Genomic DNA, 12,919 nt, shown 5'->3' with positions numbered 1-12,919 from the left:
AATCAAAATTAAAGGAGGACAAAATAACTTACATATTTAGAATATATTTTACCCTAGAGGAAATAATACAAACCCCACCCAAACTTACTCGGAGCTATTCAAAGGTAAGGGTATAATAGCATAATTTGTGGGGACTTTAATGCACACCACACTGAATGGGGTGGTGACCATATAGACACAAGAGGGAAAAGCATCGAAAAATACGCCAGAGAGAATCAACACTTGTAATATTAAATACCGGCACACCCACAAGAATAGACCCCATCCACGGAAAACTGACACCTATTGATTTAACGCTAGCAACACCAAACCTTGCACTTATCACGGACTGGGAAGTACTACAACAAAGCTCACTTGGCAGTGACCACTTTCGGCTATGTATAACAATATACATACAAAATCCAAAAACGCAACAAGTAACTATACAAAAATAGAAAACAAAGCAAGCCCATTGGGACCTCTTCCAACAAGCCTTGAGCAAGACACAGCTAGAAGAACTTCAAACTAACGGTGTAAATCAATAATATCACAACATAACCCAGGCTATAAATGAAGTGGCACAAAACAGTATACCTAAAACAAGCGGGAAATCCAACAATAATAGTATACTATGATGGACAGACAATTGCCGCATAGCCATCAAGGAAAAAAAGAAGGCCATCACCCGTTTTAAACACACAAAACTAGCTTCGGACTTTATAATATATAAGCAAAAAGAAAACAACACAAGAACAGTAATAAAGGAAGCAAAAACTAATTCATGGCGATCATACTGCTCCACACTCAACCATCATACCAACTCTAAAGAAGTCTGGGCAAAAGTCAAAGCCATGAAAGAGAAGCCAGCATTAAACTTACCTTCAATGCCAAACGATAAAAGATAGGCACTTAACTGCGGTATTCCTAGACCTCGAAAAAGCCCTTTGATATGGTCTGGACTAAAGACCTCATCTCCAAACTCAGTCAATGCGGCATAACAGGAAGAATGTACCGTTGGATCTCAAACTTCCTAACGGGGAGGCAAATCAAAACCAGAGTAGGCGATGCACTCTCCAATCAGAATTTCTAGTCTGTCCACATCGGCAAGGACGTTGCTGGAACATGGAGTAATAAGACCACTCTCCCTGGTATCTGAACCAATACCACTTCCAGCTGTTTCTTCTTCCTCAATACGAGGTGGTCTGAATGGTGATTTTCCTGGCGATAATATATCTCCGGGCAATGGCGCTCTTTTAACATCTTCGACTTGTTTCTCAAAATTTGCAATTTCATCCTTATATTTATCAGTGATTCTGGATATACCACGGGACTTTCGAAGTACAAAAGGAACCCAATTTTTTTAAAACACTGGTGGTGTCTGAATCTAATAATTTATCACGATCTGGATATCCTGTTGCGGCAACCGCTACAGCGTTTTCTTGAAGTATCCTACGACCTTCTTCGGTAAATCGGGCTGGTGGTTTTGGTCTTGGTATGGGTTTTGGCGTAACAAGATCCCTTAAATCACCCACCTCCTCATGGACTTTGTAAATACTCTCAAGTACGTGTTGTATTTCTTCTGTAATTGTGGTTGAACAGCATCTCGTGGAATCTTTTTTTTAAAATTTATTTTTTAGTTTTTTCTCTTTTTCCAGCTGCTTTAGCGGTTTGCGCCAACGTGGGAAGAAGACCTTTGGTAGCCTCTGTAACCGGCTTAAATAATTGTTCTGCGCCTTCTGTAAATTACACCTGAGACTCCTGACGTTCTTGTAAGTTTTGTTTGACAGTATCACGGACTGGAAGATATTTCTTAATTGCCTCTAGTCTCTCTCAAGCTAGTCTAGCTGTGTGAGATTCCATTATTGATATAATAATGATTTAATTGCGCGCACACTACAGCAGCAGGAAGGGTGACGACAAAATTATAGTGTCCAGGTGGCTAAACAAACTTTCATAAAAAACAAAAACACAAACGGCAAAAATAAAGTAACAAAATTAGCTAACCGAATTAGAGAAGTCTCAGTCGGTTAGAGGCTTCGGGTTGGTGTTTTCGTAGGAAGCTTTATTTTCGCAAATGGACCCTTCTAAACCTAGCAGGGTTCACCCTCCCTGCTGCTAAAGCCACACATCATTTTTAATTTTTCAAGACGATGAAATATAATAGGCCTGCCTGAACGCCATTTTGAAAAACTTCATTATATTGGTAATTTTTTTAATGCTATGAAATATGTTTCACCTATGGTATTTTTACGTCATTTGTTTAATAGCGCTCAGTTATCATTGTAAACCATGGTTAGTAAAATCAATACTAGCATGCTCATATCAATTTAAAATTATACATTTTAAATAATTTAGATACACGAGTCAATAGGAAATCATTCGTTGTCTCAAACTTCTAGGACTCCGTTGTGTTTTGAGGATCTTTGCTATGATATTTTGTTTAGTTTTGAACATGTTATATCACGATAATGAGGAAACAAACGTGCATTTAAACTGAATGAATAGAAGTGTTATTGCTTGCAATTTGAATATTCTAATTTTCTGGGTGATTTGTCATTCACTATAATCCACATTATATATATATATATATATATATATATATATATATATATATATATATATATATATATATATATATATATATATATATATATATGTATGACACCTATAAATCAAACAGAAGTTAGATCAATTAGCATTTGAATTATTTATTGTTATTCGCCATTCGCACGATGCCACATAATGGCAGTGGGTTACATTACTGTTATATAGACCTCAATGTGCGTCAGGCTTGAATGATCACTTTCCATGTCAAGTTTCGTCTTGTTTCGCGGCTAAACTATAAAACTTTGATCAAAAACAAAATTTATTAAGTGCAAACCAAGATAGGATAAGTCGAGTGCTTATTTTTTCTCAACATTTACCTAGGTTTTAACCCTTTACAGGTAGATAAAGCAGTAAATCAACGCTCAGAAACGTTTATTGCTTCGCTAGCACCTATCTAGCACCTGGCTGACCTGCATGCTGCTAATGAAAACAAAACTGGTGTAAGTGAAATATTATTGGATTGGTGAAAACTATCACGTGATTTAAAAACCACTCAATCAAAATCAAGCTTTCAATTCACTTTCGGATATTTTGTTGTTGGATCTACATACATGTAGAGAAAGGCGGCCAACGAAAAATGTAATTTCGGTGAAAAAATCCAGGCTCCTCTCTAGTAGATCTTTGTGATAAATAGTGGCATTATCATGGCTGAACGGCTTAGCCCAGAGAGTCGCGCGAGGATGCAGAAAATTGGGAAGAATGCGCGTGGAGATGGAGGCCAAATGCAGAATTTGCTTGGAGAGTTTAAAAAAACCTACGAAGGAAGGTTAAGGAGGCTTGATGAAGCAGAAATGGCCGGAGAGGATACTGCTACGGTATGGTTATTTTTAGAGATTTTTATTTTATTTACTTGCCGCTTGATGTACTACCATGAAAATTTTATTTATTATCAGTAAGCCGCGTCATCGAACTTAAAATATTACCAACATAAGTATGGACATTACGATAATAAACTTTATTCCAGACTGTATGCTGATATCAGCACTCCTGCTTTCCTTTTTCCGGGGACATAACCAAATTTTTAGTGTTAGATAAAGTGTTATGACAGAGGCGCTGCACAAAACCTGGTAGATTATGGTTTCTTTTGGTCTATACTGTACTGGATAGAGTCCACTACCAACCCCACCCATTATTTTGTGTTGTGTATAAGGTTTTGGGGATGAGGAATATAATAGAGTACAGTGTAGCCTGATAAATCAGCCTCACGCCCATGATGATATTGACTGGCAGTTTAGGGGGTTATATTGCCTGTTTATTAAAATCTGCAGCAAATTTTTTGTGCACACATCAGTGTACATTTTATACAATTACAGGTATTGCCCACAGCTGTGGAGCTGCCATCGGCTGAATGATTCTTTTGGTGATATATACATTATATCTCTGAATCTGGAGCAAATACTATGTTTGGAAACTCGTAAATTCATGTGGAATAGCACAACCCTCAGTCTTGGGACTATTTTGAATTTTGCACTAGATATGGCTGTTACGAAAAGCATCTAAAGTGTACATTGGTGTGTTCTGGAAAGATTTGCCTGCAGCAAAATTGCACATTTTAATGAACAGCTGACATCAGACCCACATACCATCCATCAGTATCAACACAGATTTGGGGGTGGGGTGATTTGTCAGACTGAGTGAAGTCAAATATGCAGGGACTGGTTGATTGTGTTTGCTCTTACAGTGCAGTATAAATTGGGGAAAATTGCACTTTTTATTGGAGACAGTTTCACTTTTTACACAGAGAGTTCATGTCACTGGCTTTATTTATATGGCTGTATTTTCCTTTGCCATTATTTGTGCTTCAGAGACCCCCAAGTTTTTAGTTTGACCCCCCAGTTTTGATACCAGAGTTTTTTTGTGTTTTTTTTTTAACTCAGTCTGACCCCTAGTTCCAATACCAAGGGGATTTTTGACTCTCAGTCATGTACCCCAGAGGGGATACACTACATGGGTATCCAGTAACAAATATCTCATGGAGGTGACTTTTTATAAGTAGGTGCATTAGGTTTGGAATCCGGTTGGCTACGTGTGTTTATCAAATAAATACCATAAAATGCAATGAGGCCATATTATTTCTGGGACCTCTCAGTAAAAAATTTTATCCACAGAAATGAGTTATGCAATACAGGTAGTTTAAAATGGACTGTAAAACATTCCTTTGGTGTAAGTAAAATTCCTGTGGTATAGGTAACCAAATTCCATAACAAACCCACCCACCCATCCTATTGTTCCATCTTGTGATGTTTTATATTGGACCAGAGAATAATATTGGCACCTACACTTTCACAAATGTGTTGCAAACAAAAGCTGAGCTGTATTCACCTGACTTGATGAGTGCAAAATTGTTATAAAAATGTACAAATGGTAATTTTTCCTCTTTTTTGGAAGGTTAAGTTCCAATAGTGTATGATGTTTTACATGCATGTTATGTATGACCAGGAATTCCACTGAGATGATCATAGTACAATCATTTTGATTGATTATCATAGGATCAGTTTATTTCACATAATATCATTACTGTAGATATTATCAAATGGCTCTGAATGAAACTTGGTTACATTAATGTGGTCAGCCATCACTAATCATGTGGAACCAAGCCTTCACAAAAATTAAACAAAACAAAAACATAAGATAGCAAGAAAGTATTGAGTATGAAGAAAGACATGTTAAAGCATTTTCTGCAGAGGTCACTGTCATATTTTGGGGACATTCTATGATTTTCAGGGATTTCATTGTTTTGAAGTCTGCTTTGTGTCAACAAAAAAGGAGAAAACTTTTGTATGCCTGAAAATCAGGAACACAGATAATAACCAGTCAATACTGCCTATTAATTTTATATGAAATTACCACTAACCAGTCAATACTACCTATTAATTTTATATGAAATTACCATTGACCAGTCAATATTGCCTATTAATTTTATATGAAATTACCACTAACCAGTCAATACTGCCTATTCATTTTATATGAAATTACCAGTAACCAGTCAATACTGCTTATTAATTTTATATGAAATTACCACCCCTAGGTACATATGCAAGAACAACCTTTTAAGTGAAGATATCTACTTTATTTAAAAGAATATTTTTAAACAAATTATATTGAGAACCATGGATCAGACCCTTTTAATAATAATAATAATAATAATAATAATATTATTATTATTATTATAAATATTCATCTGAAAGGAAATATGTCAAAGCTTATCATTATACATCTTCAGAGCGCCTGTTTTGGGGTAAAAGTCCCACCAAATAAAGGTACAAGTATTCCGCTTGTAGAATGTGGAGCTTATATTTTCCAAATGGAATGAAATTTCTGATTGCTTAAAAATTGCATCACCATTACATATTCAAAATAGGGCTGATTGAAGTAACCCATGGCAGAATACAAATGCCAGGATATCACAAAATTGTGCTCAAATCTTATTTCTTATCCAAACGTTTTCTAAAAGAAAACAGGTAAATATCATGTAACCAAAGGAAATGCAGCAGGCCATTTTCTTGAAACCATATCAGTCAGTTGCTTGGGTAATGTTGAAGTAGCATTTCTTTAGTTGTAAAAATTACAACATCTGAGAGTTGAAGATGTCTATAGAAATCACCCACTATTTATATGGATGCCATTTCTCTGGACCTTGATCATATAAACCAGTGGAATGTTCCATTGATACACAGTTTATTCTGCGTAAATTTGTAAGCTATCCTGATGTATACAAAATCTTTTGATGAGCCTGGACAGGCGTTTTTGTTTCCTTTCACTTCTACGCCTGAAGACTCCTGCTGGTGTTTGATAAAGTTTTAAGACCGAATGAATAAAGGTGAAGAAATAATGATAACTGTTGAATATAGTATGTGTTGAATGTGCTAAACTATATTGGAAAAATGAAAGGTTATTTTAATTTGAAAGGCAGACAGTGTGTGAGAATAATAATCAATACTGGGATTTAAACTGAGATTCATAGGAGACAAATAATATAACCCCTTGAATGGGAATTCCTTGTCTCGGGACAATGTGATGTTGTTTGTTGCTTCCTGTATTGATGGTATCATGCTAAAAGATTGTACTCGATTTTGACAAGAGGCTTGGTTGTTGTTGTTGTTGTTCTAGGGTTTAACGCCATTTTTCAGCACAAGATAGGTTATACATGGCGGCCAGTATAACTGGTGGAGGAAGAACCCTGGAAAACCCAGGGAAGAACCACCGACCCACGAGAAGCTACTGGCAGGCTGACAAGAGGCTTGGTCAGCAGCCACTTTGCCATGTTCTTTCCAAAAATGGAAAAAGTTGATCCCCAGGTCAAAAATGTGCGGTCATAAAAAAGAAATAAAATCAGGTTACAAATATTGTTACCTGTTTATTCTTTATTCAAGAAATTCAAACATATATAATTATCACAGGCACTTGCATCAACTTTTTCAGCATTTTATGCTTTCAATCACTGTAGAGTCGGACCACAGCATGATGTTCTAAAGTTTCCTTGTTGGCTAAAATAACTGCATCCACTTAAATTGTACCCAAACAATGGAAAGTTTTCATTAAAAACAAATGATCAGGAGAATATAATACTAGAAAAAAATAATGTTTATTGTGGAAATGAATAAATTCATAACCTGATAGTCTGTGATCATTATTATGTTATCCTATATTGAGCTTTCTTGTTGGAATTTAAATTCCTCATGCTCAAGTGTCCATTTCCTTCCATAATTTAAGACCTTTGAGTTTACATTTTTTCCACCCTATACATTACCTTGAAAATAAATTCAATACTGGTAGTGATTTGCTAATGATTTTGTCTTCCCTTTACATTTTCTTGTCAGTGACGTTGACCATGTGCTCTTGTTTGGTGCCAGAGCCAATCAAAATCACTAAGACATTTATCTCAGCCAATGAAATTGATCATCTCATGCTTCTTTGGCAATGAGTGCACTCTGTTTAGTAAGCTTCAAATGCATTTGATTCAGCCTAAAATTAACCATAACAATCTTTCATCTTTATTTTCTTTGGGGGATTTATTGCCTTTTGGGTGCCATGGAAACTTTTGTGCACCGAACATGAAAAAGAAGAGTCACTGGCACAGTGATAGAGCCTAAAATAAACCCTAACTTTGTGAACTAATTTTTGTCAAAAGTCCTATTATTTTGTCCAGACAAGTTTTGCAAAGCGAACTTCATTTATCCCATCAGAGAGGAAAGACGGATTTTGCATTTTGATCCATGGGTCACTATCTGGGGTGGAGGTGGAGTTGAGTTTGGTGGTGTTGTAATATGCAATGCTAGGATTACACTTAGTCCAGTTTTGTGTTATTATATCATCTAGAACAAAGGCATTTGTTTTTGAATATATAACCTTATATGTTTCGATTTGCAATATTCAGGTCCTCATTTTGATGTCTGTTATAAGGATAAAGGTTCAGATGTTTAGGTCCCCATTTTGATGTCTGTTATATGGATAAAGGTTCAGATGTTTAGGTCCCCATTTTGATGTCTGTTATATGGATAAAGGTTCAGATATTTAGGTCCCCATTTTGATGTCTGTTATATGGATAAAGGTTCAGATGTTTAGGTCCCCATTTTGATGTCTGATATGGATAAAGGTTCAGATATTTAGGTCCCCATTTTGATGTCTGTTATATGGATAGTTGTTGAGATTTCACTTAAGTTGAATTACAGTTACAAGAAAAGAAAGATCATGCATCTACATGACATTTATATCTAGGGTATACGTTCACTCTGTATTAGCGCAAACCTGTGAACACCATTGTTGCATAGTAACCCAACAAAAGTTCTGTTTGCACTGACAGCTCTTGAAGTGTTACAGACATTAACCTAAAAACACCTGACAGGTTTGCTTAGAGGTTTTTGTTATTGTTTAAAATCAGTTTCTACAGTAAAGCGGTTTTTTAGATTGTCCGATTGTCACTTCTCAATAATCTGATCGATTCTTTCATCTAGTTTGTTTGATAAATTTACTTTTACTTTAGAAAAAATTATTTGGCAAATATTTGATCTCCCATTCTGTCTCCCACCTTACAATAGTTTTTTGTGGCATCAGATTGTTTACATTTTTAGTGTTTGTATGTGGAAGCTACTGCCTTCAATGTGACTGTCATGTTTACTCAATCAATACAAATCCAGTCAGTGAGATGCATGACATCATTAGACACTGTTTGTAAAGTATCTTTGTATATCAGAGCTTTTTATCTCTTTAATTTATTGCTACGGTGAGTTTGCAGTTGTTTAACACTTGCAAAGTTGCCTTCTCAATTTTATATGCATTCACTGGTTGTAATTATTTTGTAGAGGGAATATTTACTAATATCACAGTATTACATTTAATGCAAGCAAAATCAGAACACAGTGATACTGTACAATAATCATAGTAATACTGCACCAAAATCATAACAATACTGTACAATAATCATAGTAAGACTGTACAATGTTCATAGTAATACTGTACAGTGATCATAGTAATACTGTACAATGATCATAGTAATACTGCACAAAAATCATAAGAATACTGTACAGTGATCATAGTAAGACTGTACAATGTTTATAGTATTACTGTACAGTGATCATAGTAATACTCTACAATGATCATAGTAATACTGCACCAAAATCATAAGAATACTGTACAATGATCGTAGTAAGACTGTACAATGTTCATAGTAATACTGTACAGTGATCATAGTAATACTCTACAATGATCATAGTAATACTGCACAAAAATCATAAGAATACTGTACAGTGATCATAGACTGTTCAATGTTCATAGTATTACTGTACAGTGATCATAGTAATTAATACTCTATAATGATCACAGTAATAATGTACAATAATCATTGTAGTACTGTACAGTTATCATAGTAAAACTGTACAATAACCATTGTAATAGTGTACATTGATCATATTAATAGCTGTACAATGATTATATTAATACCATACACTTTGATCATAGTAATATTGTATAATGATGACAGCAATACTGTACAATGATCATTGTAATACTAAACAGTGATCATATTAAGACTACAATAATCATTGTAATAGTGTACAGTGATCATTGTAATACTAAAATGATCAAATTAAGACTACAATAATCATTGTAATAGTGTACAGTGCTCATATTAATACATGTAGCTGTACAGCGACTATAGTAATACTATACTGTACCAATTTAAGTGTAATGCTTTTGCAAAACAATGACAAAAGATGCATATTTAAATAAATAGAGTAATAGAAACTAGAGCAACTATGATCACTTGCCATCATAAATTCCATTGCTTTACACTGTGCTTTTGGGGCTGTGAACATTGGATAGCTCCATTTCTGGGACTATGCTATGTTTTTCGCAGACAGGTGCCTGATGGGAAGTGTTTATTTCCCATGCAAGTGGAATTTTTCATAAATGAAAAGTTCATATTTCTTTTGCAGGTTTGAAATGTCACTTTTTTGTGGGTGCCACCCTCTTTCACAGATGTAATTTCTCTCTAAAATGTGTTACATTTTTTGTTATATAAAAGTCAGTTTGTCACATGTCAGGCATATTGGAAAATTGAATATGCTTTGTGTAGATTTGAATTTCCCAAAAAGTATGACAATATAATATCAAAATGAAAGTTTAAAAATAAAGTAAAATAAAATATGGGACGTTTTTTAAAAAAAAAATTGTGTTGTATTGGAAATTCTAATAACAACTTACAGATGTGTAACTGAGAAAAAAAGAAAGGCTTTGAATTGATGTAAAAGATTACTAATGGTCCCCCTACAGTAGAATTACTATATAAACTAAAGACTGTAAATTTCTCTCTTGGTTGGTATCTGTTTCAGTACATTGATTATGCTTTTAGAGATATCCATGGCTAAATGTTTGAGACAAATGCATTTTATTTCCAAACACACCAGTAATATAAATCTTGCGAGTTACGTCATTAACAATTATCATCTGGTTACAATGAAATCTGTGAAATGCATCAAAACATTCTCTGACAAGCTGACTGTTGAGAATTATCAAGCTCAACATGTCCTGTGCATCTTGGCAATGTATAACACTTGCAAAATATACATCATTGCTCTGTGGCACAGAAATCTGACTTTGAAAACTTTATGGAAGACACAGCGATGACACAGAAAGGTTTTACTTGTTGTTTTTTGAAATAATGTTTCCCCTTATTAGTAAATGTGTGCTCAGAGTCAGATTTTTTTTAAACTGCAGGTTGTATCTTTGGTTTTGTGGAGTTTTACATAATTTTTCAGCACATGATGAATATGTAGCACTAAGCATATTTTGGTGGAAGAAGAACTTTGGAAGAACCATCTACTCACAGGAAGCTATAGGCATGCTCACACACTTCCATATTGGTTGAGCCAAGACTCAAACTCACATGAGAGATGTGTGAGTGATCTGTAAAGGCAAGCACCTTAAACCATTCGATCATCTGAATTAATCTGCAGATGGTAATCAAATCAATACTAATTTGGTTCACAATAGCAGGACACTTGAAACATCATGATTAAATTATTTCTTAAAACCCATTCTTGTATATCATCTGTTTACTTTTTCAGGTTTCTAATGCATGTGAAGTCCCAAGGTGATTGGATAATCATAATATCATGTACACAAAAATAATGATATTATTGATTTTCTGTTGTCAGCAACAGTCATTGTGTTGAGTGGTTTGCGACACTTATGTGTAAATGATGTACTCAACATAATCATTTATAAATTCCCATTTTAGCCTTCTATGGACAAGGGATAAAAAAAACAAGCATATTTTTTTATGAGCAATAAATGAATTTAAAAGTTTAAAACAGCATATGTCCAATTTTCCTTTCTTGAAAGAAAATATGCACTTGCATGGGACTAAATTCTTGCTGAAAGACACTTGCCTGACACTAAACTGGTTCTGATCATTCAGGAGATGGAAAAAATATTGAATTTGGTTGATTTGTAAAAGTAAGAAGAAAGATTAATATTTTATGCTTAAGTATGTTTTGGCTTAAATGATTTGAAGGGATTTCAATCCCTCCTAAGCCAATAGCATTGTCTCCACTTACATTACTATGAATATTTTGTTTCTGATAATAGACATCTTTCTATATTTGCTACTTTTGGCCTTGAGAAAGTCAGTTAAACTACATAAAGAGAGAACTCATTGTTAAAATCCAAAGTGGAATGATTAGACCCAGTGGTTGCCTCCCATAATATAGTTTTACATATTCTGTGTAGTACTTAAAACAGTATTTTATTTAGTAGAAAATACTCATAAGTGGTGTTTGTTAAAATTTGAATTGATTATGTACGAATAGAAATAAAGAGATTAAAAGACTTAAAACGTTCATTCCTTGGATCATATTACTTGTGCCCTACTATTGTCTGAATCTAGGAATAGATCAGTACTCACAATACTTTGATTCAATCATGAATAAAGCTGGTCTGTTCATTGTATTAAGGAATGGAAGCACCTCTTGTGTATCAAAGTAATGGCTAACATTGGAATGATTTACAAGGATAATTATCGCCTAAAAATAGATACATGCACCATAAAGTATACCCCACTTTAGTACTAAATCTAGGACACAGAATAGAAATTTACTTAAATAGTGAGGTAAGGGCAAAGGCTGGAGTGATGTCAACAAGTTGCTGGAATGCAATAAACTTTACATGACAGACAATTGTTTTAACTATTTAAACAGAGATTGTATAAGAAAGAAGTACCTGTATTCAGACTTGTGTATTATGTCTGCTCTGTGGACCAGACGAAAGATGTCGTTATAGTTGGGTGGTTTTTATATATATAGGTATGAGTTATATAGGTAATTGAAAGACAGCATGTACAAAAGGCAAAAGTACTAACAATGGGCAGATACATTTATACATGTATACATATATACATGTACAAAAGGCAAAAGTACTAACAATGGGCAGATACATTTATGCATGTATACATATATACATGTACAAAAGGCAGATACATGTATGCATGTATACATATATACATGTACAAAAGGCAGATACATATATGCATGTATACATATACTCATGTACCAAAGGCAGATACATGTATTCATGTATACATATACACATGTACAAAAGGCAGATACATGTATGCATGTATACATATATATACATGTAGATGTTAAAGAGAGTGAAGGTGATTGGTCTTTTGATAGACCAAACAAAACACCTTTTGACTGTTGTTTGTTATACACAACACGTCATGGCCCTTATGGCCAAGATTTATTGACCACTGGTTGTGTTGGGGATGTGTCTTTTTATACTGGCAAAATCTGTAGGAAAATTGGAGTGAACTGAAATACTGTGGCCACTATGA

At 34.4% G+C, this 12,919-nt stretch overlaps 1 protein-coding gene across 15 annotated transcripts in view; it reads left to right on the top strand.

Annotated features, from left to right (window-relative positions):
- The first annotated feature begins 3,124 nt into the window (after positions 1–3,124).
- LOC149780294 (uncharacterized) overlaps positions 3,125–12,919 on the top strand; it is a 222,413-nt gene continuing 212,618 nt past the window's right edge. For all 15 annotated transcript variants that reach the window (XM_089937115.1, XM_089937101.1, XM_089937108.1 and 12 more), the window contains exon 1: positions 3,125–3,401. In XM_089937115.1, the coding sequence (XP_089793241.1) occupies positions 3,231–3,401 (171 nt within the window). In that variant the 5' untranslated portion in view covers positions 3,125–3,230. The remainder of the gene's footprint in view (positions 3,402–12,919) is intronic.

This window comes from Sinohyriopsis cumingii, chromosome 16 (assembly GCF_028554795.1).
Source record: "Sinohyriopsis cumingii isolate HCF-2022 chromosome 16, ASM2855479v2, whole genome shotgun sequence".
Classification (NCBI taxonomy): Eukaryota; Metazoa; Mollusca; class Bivalvia; order Unionida; family Unionidae; genus Sinohyriopsis; species Sinohyriopsis cumingii.
The sequence above is the reverse complement of the archived record's forward strand: the minus strand, read 5'-3'. Positions and strand labels throughout refer to the sequence as shown.